The sequence below is a fragment of the Lagopus muta genome, chromosome 8 (assembly GCF_023343835.1).
Source record: "Lagopus muta isolate bLagMut1 chromosome 8, bLagMut1 primary, whole genome shotgun sequence".
Classification (NCBI taxonomy): Eukaryota; Metazoa; Chordata; class Aves; order Galliformes; family Phasianidae; genus Lagopus; species Lagopus muta.
The window spans coordinates 31,975,274-31,992,974 of record NC_064440.1 but is presented as its reverse complement, the minus strand read 5'-3'; the positions used below and the strand labels follow the sequence as shown (position 1 = coordinate 31,992,974).

Here is a 17,701-nt window from a genome sequence, read left to right as displayed (position 1 = left end):
CTTCCCTCAGTTTGCCGTCGGCGATCGCTCGGCGGAGCGCGGCGCGTCCCCGTCAGCACGGCGCGGCTCGGCCGGCACGAGGGCGCGCACGGCGGGCGGGTCGTCCCCGCATCCCCGCCAATGGCGGTCGGCCCGGCCCCGCCCCCGGGAGCGGCAGATTGGCCGCGTCCCGCCCCTCGGCGGCGGGCAGACCCCGCCCCGGGGACGCGCCGCGCTTTAGCTGGGCGCGGACTGTTCAACCGCGGCAGTGGGAGCCGCGCCGGGCGCCGCGCCGCGCGGGGCTGGGGGCGGCGGCGCCGCTGCGGAGAAGCCGCCGGGCGGAGGCAAGCGCGGGGCGCGGCGGGGGACAGGGGACGGGACGGGGCGAGGGGGGGGCGGCCGGCGGCGGAGAACGCGGCGCCGAGGCGCGGGGAGGGGGGAGAAGCCGCGGCCGGGCGGCGGTTAGTTCCCGCGGCGGTGGCGCCGGCGGGCGCGGGCGCGCATGCGTGAGGAGGAGAGCGTGTGGGGGCGGGGCGGCGCGGGGGGGTAACGGTCCGTGGGCGCTGGGGGCGGGGCCGCGCGGGAGGGGCAGCGTCGCCGCCCTCAGCCCTCGGCCCGGCGCCTCGGGGGCGGTGCCCGCATCGCTCCGCCTCCCGCGCGGCCCGGAGCGGGAGTTTTCAGCCGCCTCGGGCGGTGGCCGAGACTCTGGCTCGTCGTCAACGGCAAGGAGCGAAGGAGGTGATCCTCAGTGAAAAAGTGTAAATACCGTGACGAAAGCCCCGTCGCCTGTCGGGGTGCGAGCGCTTCCTCGCTGCTCTCCGCGCTCCCGGCCGGGTAGAACGCCGGGCCGCTCCGCGGAAGCCGGCTGCGTTCGGCAGCGCGCGGTTTCCTGAGCGGCGCTGAGCGAGGGGCGCTGCGTTGCGCTGCGCTGTCACTGCCTGTCACTGCGCGTCGTGGGACGCCGAGGTACGAAGGCGTGAGGTCAGGTAGCGAGCTTGGCAGTGACGTGTCCTTCTCTACCGGGGGAGAAAAAACGGCTCCATGTGGAGTTGTCATAAATGAATGCTAACGAGTGTGTCCCTTTTGATGTTGTTTTTTTGGTTTTTAATGATCGGAGCTGTTTGGGTGGTCTTAAACTGAGGGATCCCCCGGGGCTGTGCGGTCCTGTGTGCTGCTGGAAGCTGAGACGTCCCACGTAATCCTGTTCTGCTTGGGTTTGGTGGTTTGTTTTTTTTTTTTCCAGTCTATTAATAGAACCAAATGCTGAAACGCTTAAATGCTCCTCGTGAGCAACTGGGCTGCGTTTGAACTGAAAACAAAGGCTGCCTGCTGAGATGATTTCTTCTCTGGAAGAGCAGTCCCAGGTGTGCTAAATATGGATTTCTTCCCTTTTTCTTTCATGCTTCTAACCAGGACGTGCCCGGTGGGACCCGTATCTCCTTTGTGGCCGTGGCTGCCAACTGCTCCATCAGCAAACGCAGGCTGTGCTATTGAGCTCTTATCTCTCTTCTCAGAAATCATTACAATCCCGTAACTTTGGGGAGAGCTGGGTAAAGTTATCCCCGTGTGGCTGCCTCCTGTGGGACGCAGCTCAAAGGAGCTGCCCAAACCCAGCTCCGTGGCCCCAGCCAGCTGAGGCAGTGCCAGTCTGCCAGAGCAGCGCTTTATTTTTGTCTGGTGATAATCAGGGGCTGGCTGAGAGGAGCTGGGGCTCACAGGACGAACGGCGCTGTGCTGGGGGAAACCAGGTCTGCTGCAGGTGCCCTGTAAGGGATTTTAAATCAGTCCTCATCGGCATGAAGCGCAGTACTTTTGTACATTCCTGGAACTCAGTTTTGGGTGTTTCAGCAGAGGCTGTCTGCTCCTGGTTATTTTGCTTTTTGAAATGCTTACTAGAGAAGGAATAAACGTTGGAAGTTCATATATCTGAAATACAGCTTGGTTATGTTCATCTGAAATGTGTTTGCAGGCAGAGTAGGCCCTTGAATTTGAATGCAAAAAGAAAAGAATCTCTCCTTGGTGTCCAGGTGTCTCATTAAGGACATTTCAGGTATTTGGGATGACAAAAATCATCTTCATTTACAATGACGAAGGCTGGTAAGGAGCAGCCTTTGCAAACCCTCAAACAAATGGTTGTAGAAAAAGAAAGATCACAAAAAAAGCAGCCACAAGTCAAACCAACTCTCCTCCCAAGCAGAAATCCCCCCGCAAAATTATCTGCAGCACTGCGTAGCCAAAGTGGTGATGGTGTGAAGAGGGGAGAGAGTCAGAAAGCAAGAGGACTATGAACAAAATCATCAGTCTGCGGACTGGAGAAGGAATACCAGTTGTGTTTCTTGCTAGAGTGTTCCTGATCGCCTGCATGAAGGTGCTAGATTTAGACAGATCCTAGTGATGGGTAGAGAAGGTTAGAGCTGCAACATGCCACATGGAGATAGAAATAAGCAGAGCAGCAGTAGAAAAGCAAGGGTAGCTGCAGGATTAGGGGCTGGAAGTTATGTTTAGTGGTGAGAGAAGGCAGCAGGGTGTGGGTTGGGGCAAACTGCAATCCCAGGCTATATCCTGCTGGGTAATTAAGGCATTAGGGAGGATAAGCATAAAGGCACTTTGAACATCAGTCGCTATCCTGTGCGTGTCTGGTGCTTGTTTCCTATTGCCTGGTTCCTATTTTACGTCAGCTTTTCTTTTTACTGTACTTTTTAGTCTTCCAAGTGAAATATGTATAACACAGATGAAAAGCAAAACATTTGCCAGTTTCAAAATCAGAACAGCAAGAAATCCTTGAAATAGTCCACCTGTGTCAGAAAAGAAGTCTTCCAGAATGAAAACACAAGCTTTTCCTAAAGACCAAAGCTACTTGTCATCCATACCCTTGCTTTTTTTCTTTTTTTTTTCCCCATAAGATAACAGGTCTGGCTTTGGAAACACACTTCCAATAAGGGTGGAGTGAAATTATTTTTGCTGCTTTCTGCCAAAATGAAATAAAGTGCGTCAGCATAAAAATTGTACCATTTCTGTGGAGCCAAGCACTGCACTCTACCATGTTTTTTTTGTTTGTTTGTTTTTTGTGGGTTTTTGGTTTTTTTTTTTGCAGTTCATACTTTGTGAAGTCTTTTTGATGTCACTGAGATGAGAGGAACACACCTGAAGCATCTCACATGGCTTCCTCGGGGCACAGCCACTGTGTGAAGTTAGCAAGTTACTGGATGAGGGGTTAGCTGTGAGATTTTTCTCTTTGGAAGCATTTTTCTTTACTTTTTAGCTGTACTGTAGCATAAAGCCTTTTGTCAGGTGGCTTGACTGGTGCTCTTTAGTTTAATGGTAGGGGTTTAATTTGAAGGTACTTTGATTTTTCCTTTTCTCTCCATCTTTCCCAGAAAGAGGGGAGGAAAAAGGTCCTAGAGAAACTTAGGATGATTTGCTAATGGCATTTGTTTTGTTCTAGGAAATTTCAGGCTGTTCCAAAAAGGGATGGAGTCCTCAAAGGGAATGTTATATTGTGCTGAATAGCCTCTGCCTTTTATAGGTGCAAAATAAGTGTATCCAGTGTAACTTCTCATTTGCTTGGGGAGCATTGGTCCCATGCATGGACATGTCCTGGTTTTCCAGAGCAACAGTCTGTCATTCTTAAAGCACTGGGTCTCTCTGCTATGTAGGATGAAAGTAAAAATCCTCAGGTTTTTAGTACTGTTGTTCAGGATTGCCATGAGGACTGCTGAGTTCGGACCCTGTGATGCTGGGTAGGCACTGTGCAGAGATGAGAACCTAACAGGTGATGTATACACAGAGCACAGAAAGCTGAGTACACTTCACAGAGAGTGCTAAAGCAGAAGCAGATTTGTGGTTCTTGATTTTTTTGTAGTGGTCTGAGGGTTAAGGAGAAAGTATTCAGACTGGTACTTCTCAGCTCGTTATGTCAGCCTTTGATGTTTGCACCTTCAGTGTAAAGGCTGTAGTCACAAACTTTTGCACAGGGGTTGCTTCAGTTCCACACAGAGACGTCTTGGAAACACGGACCCTAAATGGGGTCTGTGTTGGAAATTACTGAGATAGACAGTTGCTGTGTAGATTAAAGAAACTGAAGACTTGAGAAGGACAGTGGAAAAACTTGTAGTTTAGTTTTTAAAGCGCTAGACTTGATGAGTAGCTCCTGAAGTGTTTTTTGCGAGTCTACTACTATTAAGTGAAATGCACATTATAACAAAATCTTGCCACAGTTCTGGGATAGAAAGGTATAAAGTGTGTCATTATGTGTGTGTATCTGTGCACACATGCACCCATACTTGAAAATGTGTCCTTCTAGTCAGAGGGCTTCTAGTCTTGTTTTTAGTGAGGCAAGGTTAGATGACAGTTTTGAATGCTGTTTCTCAGAGTGATCGTAGAATCATAGAACGGTCTGGGTTGAAAAGGACCACGATGCTCCTCTGGTTCCAACCCCCTGCTGTGTGCAGGGCTGCCAACCAGCAGACCAGGCTGCCCAGAGCCACATCCAGCCTGGCCTTGAATGCCTCCAGGCATGGGGCATCCACAGCCTCCTTGGGCAACCTGTTCCAGTGCCTCATGACCCTCTGAGTGAAAAACTTCCTCCTCATATCCGACCTAAACCTCCCCTGTCTCAGTTGAAGGCTATTCCCCCTTGTCCTATCACTATCCACTCTCATAAACAGCCATTCCCCCTCCTGTTTGTACGTTCCCTTCAAGTATTGGAAGGCCACAATGAGGTCTCCCCGGAGCCTTCTCTTCTCCAAGCTAAAAAAGCCCTGTTCCCTCAACTTATCCTTTCTGATAGGATCAGAAATGCAAGGAGGTCTGAATACTCACTCCTCTGAGAGGTGAATGCTTTCATTGCACATGGAACAACTTCTGTATGTATTAAAGAAAGACTAGCATTCTTAGTTGCTTTGGAGTTGTGTAATCTGTCTGTAGTCTTTAGATCGTGTCCTTTTATATGATGTCTTTGATGAATGTTTAAATGCTGAAAGAATGAAATACCTGACAGAGTTGTTGTATTTGTATCACGTCATGAAAATGAGAAAATTGACATGGCCCATGTTGTTTTCAGGTTTGCTGTAAACTGCCTACAGTAGCTATAATGACACCAGCCCTCAGAGAGGCAGCAACAAAAGGTCATGGTATCCACTTGTCACCTTCTTTGTCCTCTAGAGCTATGGAGTCTGATACAACTTTGTGCATGGAAAATTCCAGAGCGGTGGAAGAGAAGATAAAAGAGGACTCCATCGCACGGATTACTTGCTCAGTCCTGGGGTTCCCCACTGCTGAGCCCAGCCTCAGGAATAATATCTTCAGCGTGCAGCATTTCGCTTCCCCACCATCCTCCAAGCACTATCAGTCTGTCTTGTTAATGAGTACGAATTCTGCGTTTAGCAGCAAAACCGGTAAGCAAATGAAATCGGGAGAGCCTGACTGCTCCAGGATGAGAAATGCATTGCATAATGGCACCGACGCATCGTTTGGTCAGATCAGTCATTCAGGACCTGAGGAACAGGTCAAAGGGGAAGCTTTTTCTGAGACCACATCTCCAAATTTGGCAGAAACGCAAAGACTTTTGGATTCAAATGTAACTGAATCCGGCAACGCAGAAGAAATGCGGCTCTTAAATGATAAGTGGTACAAGAAGAATGGTTTTTTGGGTAGGGCTTTGGGAGTCTGCGCTGAAACAATAAAAGGGGATTTATTACACCAAATTCTTCACGGGCCTTCAGAAGGGATTTTGAGCTGCACCCGGGAGGAGATGTATGCTCGCTTACTCCAGTGTGTCACTAAGCAACAAATGGAGATCAGCCGCGCCAAAAGAACTCAGAAACGTTTACAAATGCTCCTGGCAAAGCATGTTATCAAACACTGTGATCAGCAGCTGAAGTGCTTCGTAAAACATCAGCTTCAAAGAATGAAGGTTTTACACAAGCCGGGCAGGTTTTCGAGCAGTAGCTCCCTCAGGTGTGCGGAAGGTTGGCCAGAAAACACTGCGGCTACTTTGGAAAGTAGTTCGAGTGCGGATGTACAGAATGGAGTTTGTGTTGCACCGGGGGAAATCCGGGGCTTTGCGCTTTCTGCTGGAGGGCTGCTGTCTCGTGTGGAAAAGGATCTGGACTCCGATGCAACGTGTAGCAGCTCAGATGAAGACTATGATGAACAGACTGTAAGAACAGCTGTGGAAGCGTAAGTGTTAAATTCCTGCTTAGACTCATGTGCTTCATGCTTATAAATCAAGCTGGAGGGGTGTAGACCTGCAAATTCCTTCTTGTCTAAGTAACCTCGCTCTGTAGGTAGTCCTCCTGAAATCAGCAGGACTGCCTATGTGAGCTAGGCTTGGCAGGATCCACGCAGAAAGTAAGAACTTCTAACTGTACGGGGCTTAAGCAGCAGTTATGTTACTGCAGAGAGCGGGATGTTGTACTGTGCTGAATCAAGCGTGCATCACGTTAACACTGCTAATTATTCAATACTTGGATTATGCTGTAAATCACAACAGGTAGTGATAGCAGTGCAGTAAATGATACTTGTGGCTAGTATCAAACTAAATTATGGAGAGATAGTCAATGTTACAGTCCTGAAATCCATTATTAGGTGATTAAGTATAAGCATCAGTGCAGATGCCAAGCTGTATTTGAGGGATGTATATTGAAAAAGTCTTCTACTTTGAACTATTATTTTTAAATGCTGATTTACTTGATGAGTTGTTCTTTATTGTTTTGAAATTTGAGGGATCGTTTTTGTTGTTTCTGGTATCTTTTTCAAGAAGTACCAGAGCAAAGCTAATACAATTAGCTAATACTACAGCTCTGTGTGTCTCTTACATTGTCAGAGAACCTGTCAATACACATTATCATAGCTTTGTGAATCGGCCATGGGTAAGACAAGTGGGCTGTAAAATTGTCCCAGGAACGGTGATGGAAATACAGCCTCTTATTTTGTTATTTCTTATCTGACTATGCTGTCAACACAGTATCTCCTGTTGAGAAATTGTAGAAAGCATTGAAAGCACAGCTTCTTTCCCTTTCGGGCAGGTGAAGAGGAGGAGGAGCACCTCCGAAGGTCTGTAAAGATGACTTTATAGCAGCAGCATCTCTAGTGCTTGAAGTCAAGACTGCTGTTGTTTTCCTCATCTCCTAATACAGTCCCTGCTTTCGGGGACTTTCTGCAAAGCACCGAGTGACACTAGTATTGATGGAAAAATAAATATTAAAAAAAAAAACAAACAGAAATCGTAGTCTCTTTCTTCAACAGCACAGCATTCAGAACAAGTCAAGGAAGCCTCATCTTCCATTAAACAGCTGTGCCGTGTTGTGTGTTTACAGCTTCTGTTATGAAAGCTTGAGTGCAACGTGGTTCTGTCAAATCACTGCTGAAGTTGGTTGAACTCTGTAGAGCTGGAAGACAGGAGAAGAGTTTTTCATTTTCTTTTGCGTGTTGTCAGAATGGTAAACACCACATCAGAGACCAGCCCAGAGCGTTATGTGTTGCCAGCTGTTACCATCAACTCAAATATTTTAGTCTGCAAAAATACTCTTCTCCTTTTGAAATATTCTAATGAAGAACCAGCATCTCCAGCTCTTAACAGTGTTGGAGATGGAACATTCCTCTCCTGGCTGATACATTTGAACTTCTGAGTAATACCTTTCCCTCCAGGATTCTTATCTTCTTATTACATGAACTGAGCAGGGAAAACTGATGTGAAATTCTGATTCTCTGAGAGTAGCTGATAATAAACTTGGATTGAAGTTCAGTGTGAGGGTTGTCTCTTTTCCTCTTGCAAGGGACAGTCCAGTTTCTCATACTGCCAGCCCTTCAGCTTTATTTCTTCTTGTAGCCTTCAAAATAGTGAAGTTATCTTTCCACGTAGGGGTTATTCAGTTTGTTTTGTTGTGCTAACAGAAAAGTCCACAGAGCATTATTAAGGACACAGCACCACCTTTGGCTTGGGAAATCCCCAGGCTGCCTGGAAGGCGGGGGAATATTCTGGAGAAACTTAGCTCTGTGTTGCCCCGTTGCAAGACTGTTAGCTTGGCTGCTGCTAGGAGGCAGGAGACCTGCTAGGTGTCTCTTACTCAGTGCAAACTCCTTTCTTTTTTCCCCCCTTCTTTTTTATGTTCTTATGGTTAAAAGCAGTCAAGCAGCAGCGATGGCTTGTTGGTTGTGTGTGTTAGCAGAGGCTTTGCTGCCTTGCCAGCATGAAAGTCACTGCATTTGAACTGTGCTGCTGGACCAGCAAGTGCATAGTTAAAGCACCACCTAATTTAAGCTGGAGACTTTTGTCTTTGTGCATAGGTTGAGTCAGTGCCTGAATTAACACTGCACTGGGGATGGGCTATCTCTCATCTGAATTTATCACTGTCTTATTCTTGGGATGGCTTTCTTCGTTCTCCACCTTCCGAAAGATTTGTCTTAGTGGCTAACAGACTGCACTTCCTTTGGGTGGCAAAGGTCTGTCAGTTGTTCAGCTGGGTGGCTGCTGAGATCTGCTTTTATTTCTGCGTTACCACTTTAAGATTCTCTCGATTGCTCTTCAGCTGGACAAGAAAACAAAACAAAGTTAGCTTCCATTTTTATTTTTGCTAAGTGGATTTATGTTGCTTTGAAATGCTTTTCTCTCCCAGGGAATTGGTTCTCAGTGCTTTCCAGAAATAATGTGATTATATGGTGAGAGAATGCTCATTTCCTCGCTTTGCACTGTTATTTCTCATAGTGAAGACTTTCACTGTTGTGGAAGCACTCCTCCTCCTGTAATATTCTAGATGTTAAAAGGCTCTACTAATGCACTGTGAATGGGGAAAATCTCTGGGTTCTACCTGTATCACAAAATATGGATTGCACTTAACTCGAGGAAATGAACGTGCAGGTGGCTGGCCTTAGCTGCATCCTTCGTAGCTTGCTACATCAACCCAGTGTGCAAGGGGGGAGGAGCTTCCCATTCATAGGTTTATTTGAGCCCAGCCTGCTTCCATTACAGGAGGGGGAAGATCTGATTCCAGCCCCAGTTTTTCACGATAAGAAAAAAATCTGGAGCTACTTTTAGCTCTTTGAACACATTCATTCCCATTATCCTGGAAAGAGTTTTGTCTGGTGAGTGTTGACATAAGCTCTTCTGAGCTGTATCTCAATGCTCTGTGACTCAAGTCAGATTCTCTTTATCCATCTATTTCAGTACCCATGTTGTTCAGTTGCAAATAGCCGTTACAGGATACTTACAGCATTGTTCATCCCCTGTGCATTACACAGGTGCTGTCCTCAGACTAGGGATCTTCAGTGTGCTCATGGGCAGAGAGCTGTTTTAGTTGGCGAGTCACTGTGCTCCGATTTCTAGAGTAATTGGAAAGCCCTGTTCCATTTCTTCATCAAAACACATTTGTTCTTTGAGTATTTGTCAAGGAGAAGCGTGAAGGAATGGTTGGCTCATTGCAGGAGTTCTGACATCTTGCTTCTGGTGTACAGTTCAGCAATGTCTTCAGCTCATCACAGCTTTTGTGAAAGGTTTCTTTGGCAGTGTAGCAAACTTTCATAAGCATTCTCTAGTATTTTCTTGTACCGTTCCTTCCTCGGGGGTGAGAAGTCCCTCGAGATGCTATGTTGAGGATATGGTGGTACTTCTTCCTGCTTTAATTACGACAGAACTCAGGTGCCAGTCACTGTCTCTGTGTCAGGTATGATAACCAAAGTACCAAAGTGAATGCAGGACCCACTGAGATGTCACAGGGCTGGCTGTCAGCAGTTCCCTTGGGAATTCACAGCCCACATCCATCACCTGAAGTGCAGTGCAGACAACACTGCATTCCAGTTGGAACTGCTCGGTCTTCCTTTGATGTTCACGAAGATGAAAGATTACCTGTAGAAATCATGTCAAATGGGATGACTTTGGGGGGGATGTCAACTTCAAGTATTTTCAACAGCACACCTCTGCTCAGGGAGCTAGGTAACATTTCTTTCTGGGGCAGCCTTGCATCCTTAATGTATTTCCTGTGCGTTCCTGATGTGCCTAGAGGTTCTGACTGTTCACAACATACCACAAAAAAGCCAGATGTGGTTATTTGGGAAACTTTTACACTTTCACAGTACTGACTGTTGTTTTTTTTTCCTTCCAAATGCACTGAGTGATCTTCCAAAATCAGAAGATCTATCACTGGCTTTCTTTAAAGACACAGCTGCTCACTTCATCAAATAGCAGCGTCTGTACCTAATTGATTAGAGAGAAAGGCTTCTTGCAACAGAACTTGTGTGCAAAACAAGTTGCCATCTGCCTACTTGCGAGAAGTCCTGGGCCCTGTTTCTTCAATCCTCCTTCCCCCATCTGAATGAAACCCTTTTGCATCACTTGGTGGGATTTTTTCCTTCAGAAATATTTTCATGCTTTTCCTCTGAATTTTGAAAGACACATTTTACTGATTATCTTCCAGCAACCTCGTGCCTGATGAAGTAGTATTTGAAGCGCTGCTGTATTTTTCCATGCCCGTGGGCTTTATTGTGCCTGGAATCTTTTATAATGAATGTGAAGAGATATGAAGGGAAAACAAAAAAAGAAGCAAAACCAAGACTTAGTCTTTTTTTTCTCCCTTAGATTTCTAGTTGGGAAGAGAAAGATTAGAAATCTGCTTTTAGTATAAATACTTGGCAGGGAGGGGAGCAATAAGGCGGAGAGAATAGAAGAAGGAAGAAAATATTATGACTAGTATCTGCAGTTCGGATCTGTTTGTTCTAGATTATTTTCCAGTTTTCCTAGCAGTTTTTCCCATGGCTAATTGAGCAATGTCAGTGCAGTTCTGCAGGCCTCACAACAGAAGGCACTGCTTGGGGGCTGGGGCTTTTTGCCCATCTTTCAGTCACATTATGAGGAGAAACTGTTCGTTTTTGCAAGAAGTCCTAATTTTCCACTCTGAGCTGTAATTTCATTTCAAAGCTGATAAGGGAACCAAATTCAGGTTTTGAGAAAGGGAGGAAGAGAGTCTGCCAGCAGTGCTGTTCTCCATTGCTCTTAGCCACAAAACCCTAACTGTTTCTAGTTTTTAAGAGCTTTTTGTTATATGAGTAAGGGAAATGTCTTATTTGCATAAAAGATTAGTGTGACGACCTTTAAAGACGTGTGAATTCATAGGTGCTGATTTTAACAAGTTTTAGGCATTGATTTTTCATGAATTCCATTCCCTGGATTCTTGGCTCCCCTCACTGCGTGTGGGAGGAGAATTGTGTGCAGGGAATCATAGAAAGGCTTGCTCTACGTTACCTTCTGTTTTCATTCGAGGGATGCGGGTGTTATTTCAGAATATATTCGACCTCACTTGATGGGATTTCTGTAAGGGAGATTGACAACTTCTTTAGGGTCACAGTGCATGTACTGTTTTCTCTGTAGATATCTGATACACAGCAACAAGGACTTGGTTTTGAGCAAGACTTCCTTCTTGCAATACCAGAGCAACGCTGTTGTGAATGAGGATCCTGATTTCTAACCTGTAATTACATCAGTATTTCTGCAGCTGCTGAAAGCCAACTGGAAGGTTGTGAGGAAAGGCAGCAAGTTGGACAAGTTGTAACGTGCAAGAGAGCCTCAGAGCTGGGAATGGCAGAGCTTCTGAATTAAATAAGTGTTGAATGCATATGAAATAAAAACTTGGCGGAATTCTTCCAAATGACAGTTTAATGCACTGTCAACACAGCATAGTAGAATAGAGACTCTAATAATTAGACACATGTATATACATGATAAGCTCACACACTTAATGACATGGTAGATGCCGAAGCACTTGGTGCCTGATGAGATCTGCTCTTTAAGCTGGGTTTTACAGCCAGCTTTTATCCTTCTGCTAAGCTGTGAAATGTGTTTTCATGGGAAGATTTGTTTACAATCAACAAGAAAGCGTGTGTGCAACATCTTGAAAAGTGAGGGCGTTATGATTGAGTTTTGCAGGTAACTGATTCCTTAAGAATCTACTTCAAAGGGACGCAACCGGATCCCTTGAAAGTCTGCATACATGGGCCTTGAGACAGGAAATCATTTAAGTGCTTTCCTTTTCACATGAAATAAAAAGTGTGCTTAAGGGCTTCCCAAAATAGGAATGCTCTCCTGTAATGGGCTTTCATTCATACTGCTAAATATGGGTGAGGAATGTAACTTAAGATATCAGATTTAAACATACTGACCTGTCTTCTTTTTTTTTTCTCTTTTTTAATTAGAACTGAAATAACTGTGAATTATTTTCAACCAAACAGTTTAGCTACCTGCTGTGGGCAAGAGAGTACTGTGCTACAAATTAAAATTAATATAGTTCCAATTAACAAACTTCTAATTATTGCATCTGCTGTTGAAAGAAGTATAAATGCAAGCATGTATGGAGATGGATGCTTTGTAACCTCCTCCTCTCAGCCAGAGGGTGGGCAGGGTAACAATGGAATTCAGCAGAACTCCATGCCAGGCTTCTACCAAACACCCAAACCAGGAAGGCTGTCCTGTTCAACCACACATTTATGGCTGTTGGCCCCTTTTCCCTGCAGTCCCTGGTACTGCACACACTTACAAACCAGAGTTGGTGCTACGGGCACGCAGCCCCTGCCTACTTCTTCCTGAGAGTGTAGGTGCAAGTCTGGGGCCCAGCTTCAGGGGTGGCAGGGCAGCACTGACAGCGCTGCTTGTATGCTGTAACGTTCCACTGCACGTATCTTTAAAGGCTTATATTGTAAGCTCTGTCTTACTTTATGTTGGTCGTGGGATGCAAACATAGCGTTGCTTTCTTGAGCTCTCTTTTTCAAGGGCAGTTGTGTAATGCTTACAGGGGATTTCTAGGCTCGTGTTCCCAGCGTTTTGTTGTTAGTCTATTGATGTGCCATTTCAAAGGCAAGAAAACCTGTTTCCAGGCAGCCCTGATATTCCTGAGCTGGTTTGTTTTTATTTTTTATTGCCTTTGCACGTTAGCACTGCCTGCTGCTCTGCTTCATGCTGCTTTGAGTGAAATTATGTGAAGGAAGCTGAAGTGCCTGGGCAGCTGATGGAAACTGACAAACATTTTAAAATGTTTTGAGCAAGTAACATTTGCAGATTTGCATTCTGCAGGGGTTTTTATTACTGTTAAAAGGTGAAAGGGTGCTGATTGTTTTCTTTTTGCGGGTTTTTCTTTTTGAGCAGTTAATATTCTAACTGACTACGCCTCCACCAGCCAGGTTGGCCTTTTATCATTAACATCTGTTGAGAATGACATAAACAGAACTGAAGAGGAAAAACACCTACCAGAACTGCTATGAACTGCTGGAGCTCAGACAGCAGTGCTTTACCATGCTGAATTTGTTGCCTTTGCTGAGCTCTGGACGAACAATTCAGTGCAAGTGTAACAACTGTATTGTCTCTATTGTACAACCTACAGTAATGATTGGGTGCAGGAGCCCCGTAGCTGCCAAATAGTGGCCCATGGCATCTCCTCAGATCAGAATATGTAATTTCTCAGATAGGGAAGCATACAGAGCTTCAGCGTCAAACTCTTATTAAATGTCTTCTATTCTGTTCACGCAGAGAAATTTTCCGTTCTTTATATTTTCAGTTATCTTCTACAGCTGATTGTGACTGATAACTTTAGGAATTATTGCTTGAAATCCTGGGGCCTGATGACTCATTTGACTTCACCTGGATGAAGGTTTCCAGTTAGGGAAGGCAAGATACGTGTTATGAATTAGTACCAACACATGTCATTGGGTGCAGTTCTGAAAGTATTAAATGGCAACGGCATGTCAGGGATGGTGGGACCAGGTGTGGGTGCCAGGCGTTACGATAAGCAGTTGCTGATGTCTGTAGACAGGGAGGGCTGCCGCCCATCTGCTCTGAAGCCGTGTAGTGTTTCAGGGGAAAATCTCTGCCAGGTAAAACTCCCGATGAACACCGAAGAAGATAACAAGCCTGAACGACCCGATAGCAGGCGTTGGCAGAGATTTTGGTGTAACTCTTGAGTACCAGAGAGCCTCCTCATTGACTTTCTGGCCTGGTTTGGTGCCAGCTCTCACAAAACAGTTGGGTATTGCTCTCCACACTCAGTCTGCAGTGACTGCTCCCGTGCGATCTGAGCGGAGGCTTACTTTGAACTGTCAGGGTGAGCAGTGTTCTGTTGTGTAGCACTGCTTGGCTGCGATACCAGAGGATTCTATTTGTTGCCATTTGTTTGAGTCTTGTTTACACTCTGGAATGCGTGGAAGAGATGTTGTTCATGAAGCAGCACTTGCTGCTTTTTCAGTTATGTGGTTATTATGGGTTTAGCAGTGAACTGGTCGAGGGGAGTTAATACTTCAGCAGCAACTGAAGTTAGTTCTCTCTGAAAATAAACATGAAGTAGGCGTGCTGGAAGAATGAGACCTTGAGAAAGCTTGTGCAGGTCGTTTCATAGTTGGACATGCAGAGCACCAGAGTGCTGCTGAGCTCTGGTCAGACTGTGCCATGTGGGGAACGTGAAATGTTTGGGGGTTTTGTACAATTGAGTGAGCTGTCCCAGGAGAGTCAGGAGATGTATGATTATTTCCAGTGTGTGTTGTGTCTCATGTATTTCATCATGAGTCACACGATGTCTGGATAGGATTTAAGGATCAGGAGAATATTTTGATGGTTTGTTTTTCAATTTCCAGACTCGAGTCTTTCATCAAAGTGATGAACTTCTACTGTTGTTTTCATTGACTCCCTCCAAGGAAGGTGATGAGCTGTTTATCCTGAGGATAATTAATCTGCAGTTGATGAGCTGATCCTTTCTCCTATATACGTCAGTGTCACATGATTGGCATTGAGTGTCTGGTAGCACAGGAGTTGCCACTAGAGGAGAAGCAGCAGGCATGGCTGCAGTCAGGATCACTGCATTGCTCTGGGACTAAATCACCTGCAAACTTGATACCAGAACAACGTGGGAATAAATTGAAGGGGGCATGGCATGATAGAAAGCACAAGTGGAAATACAAGTGTCAGGAGCAGCTGCCATTCTTATGTTTAATGAAGAATTTTTGAGTTGGAGTTACTCCCACTCACGCAATGTGAATGCCTTGCTCCCTATCTTGTCCTTGTCAAAGAACGTTGTAACTTGAAAATTCTGATTTTCTTTGGAGCAAAGCTTTAGGAAGGAGACTGTACTGTGGGTTGGCAAGTTCTGGAGTCATGGTGTGGGTCTGCTGCAAGCATCCTCCTTTCCTGTTCGGTAGGAAGCATCCTGTCATTGTCCCTGCAGGCATGTCATGGCAGGGGCACGTTATATGTTCTCACTCAAAAGCACGAGGCTAGCAGGCTCCATTTCATGTTAATTCTCAGGATGTAACATACATGTGGAACTTAACTATCAATCCCGGATTCTATGGGTTTTTGTGCATTTGAGACATCACTATGTTACCTTTCATTAGTTATGAGCTGTTACTCAGGCTCCTTGTTTTGTTTGCTTATAAAAATGAAACACATCTAAGAGATTTAAATTCCTCCCCTTTTTCTTCCCTGTAAATAACCAAAAAAAAAACCAAACCCAAAACCATGCGATACCCAAACAGCAGTGTGTGCCCAGCACAGCAGTGTTGTTCTGGCTATGTCCTCTTTGCACTCAGGTTGCCCAGGTTTGTTCTTTGTGACAGACTGATCTTCACTGCTGGAACACAAATCTCGCCTTCATCTTCATGGAGGCTCTGGTAGAACAAAACACTTCTCAAAGTCCTGTTGCTTTTCTGCAGTGTTGGTCTGCTTATGCAAACACATCATCTGTTCTTGTCTCTCATTCCTTTTTTTTGGGAGAAAGGGAGGAGAGTTGAGGTTTGTAAGGAGCTGAGAGGAAGGATTCATAGCATGGAGAATTCCTCCATATATTCTGTCTATAGATTACAACTAACAACTTTTTTCAGTTCTACTGATAGTGTTGCTTAGTGCTCATCAGTTGCCTGTTCAATCTTACCGGGGTGGTGCATTACAACTTCAGAGTTACATTTTTGATCATAGTTTGTCTTTCTGCATTTGTGCCTGTTCTCTCCGTGATTTGTTCTACTGCGTGTCCTTCTTGTGTTGCAAGTTGGGCAGGATTGACCTCCTGCAGTTCAACCAAAACAGCAGAAATGCCAGCCACAGATGATACCTCTGATTCAATTCCAGCTTGTTTTTCTAGGGAAATTCACATGAGATGCTTTATTTCTGCAAAATGAGTATTACCCTGTTTCTTCCTATTCTCGTGGCCCTGAAGGAATGCAGGAGATCACCTCCAGATCCAGAGTCATCCCAAGAGCAGGACATTTATACGCAGATAAATACTTCACAGTACTCCAGCACTGACCTTAGAAGCTTTTGGAAATGTGATGCATGTATTGAACTGCTGGCAGAATTCAGAATTCCTGAGGGATGTATGATGTCAAAGGCATGCAAACCAAGTTGAGATGCTCTGCATGCAGGAAATGGGACAGCCCCTTTTTTTCTTGTCTCAATCCTAGCTGTTCTACTGTAGCTCCTGCCTGACTTCCTCCTTCACTAAAAGTCCTTGTGATGTTTGTAACCTTTGTGGGCTTGTGTTCCTTCTCTGTGTCTGCAGTATTAATGAGTTCACTGGTACCATCTTAAAACAGCGTTCTCCATCCACTAAATCTACAAAGTGAAAGAAGGACGCTAGTGCTTCATTATCATAGTGTGTGAAAAGCATTCAGTAATCTCCTCCTGTTCATAAAAAGATCACAGAATTCTTAGAGTTGGAAGGGACCTTTATAGGTCATCTCATCCAACTCCCCTGCAATGAACAGGGACAACACTGCTAGATCAGGTTTCCCAGGGATCCAGCCTTGCCTTGAAAGCCTCCAGGCCTTGTCTTCTCTGTGCTGAACAGCCCCAGCTCTCAGCCTGTCCTTGTAGGAGAGGTGTTCCATCCCTGGAATGGACGCTCCTTCCAGAAGGATCTGCTCCATGATCTTTCCTGGCACAGACGTGAGACTGACAGGTCAATAGTTCCCAGTCATCCTTTTTACCCTTCTTAAAAATGCATGGGATGTTGCCTATTTTCCAGTCACCAATGCCCCACAAGTACTTGTTGCCTCATCTATTTACTGAGTGAATGTTGGGCTGTACCTTACAAAGTAATAGGAATTAGAGACTTATCAATTAAAAAATTTTGTTGGGTTACCATAATATTTTGCACTGACACTGGGCATGGGGTGGCAGAGGTGCAAGCAGGGAAGAGAGGCTGAAATCACTTCCTTTGGTGTGAGCCTGGTCTGGGAACGTCTGTGCTTAGTTTGGTGGGAAGCCGTCCTTCCAGAGGAGCCTAAGGACATTGTTATTACAGAGCAATTAAATTAGCAGAGTTTAATTACATACATACTTTTACTTTAAGGCCGTAAGAAATACGTAGTATGCTAGAAAGCAGGAAAAACATTTACATAATGTATTTAACAGCACATGCAGTTAATTCAAGATTTAATATTGTGCTGGAGACAAAAAAACCCTATGTAAACACATATTTGAAAAGTAACTCGTGATGCAACTCTGGAGAGGATTTTTTTATAATGTACAGATACGATTTCTTCATCTGCAGGTTGGAAGAATGGTTGTTCTGTTGTGGGCTGGCTATCTGAGTATGGATTCCCACACACTCTGATTTCATACCATGTATGTGACGTATGGCCACCTGCAGTCCTTCTCATTCCCTTTCATTTCCCAGCTGTGTGGGCAGGTGTTGGGGTTTTTGGCTTCTCATCTATACCCCTCTCTGTGGTCTGTTTTAGAATATACCCTTCACCA

At 45.3% G+C, this 17,701-nt stretch overlaps 1 protein-coding gene across 8 annotated transcripts in view; it reads left to right on the top strand.

Annotated features, from left to right (window-relative positions):
• The first annotated feature begins 217 nt into the window (after window positions 1-217).
• KANSL1L (KAT8 regulatory NSL complex subunit 1 like) overlaps window positions 218-17,701 on the top strand; it is a 58,175-nt gene continuing 40,691 nt past the window's right edge. For 4 of the 8 annotated variants that reach the window (XR_007378683.1, XM_048953788.1, XM_048953793.1 and 1 more), the window contains exons 1-2: window positions 958-1,343; window positions 5,042-6,159. Coding sequence is in view for 7 of the 8 variants with exons in the window: in XM_048953788.1 (XP_048809745.1) it covers window positions 1,314-1,343; window positions 5,042-6,159 (1,148 nt within the window). In the remaining variant the exon portion in view is untranslated. The other 4 variants (XM_048953789.1, XM_048953791.1, XM_048953794.1 and 1 more) reach the window with 4 other exon arrangements.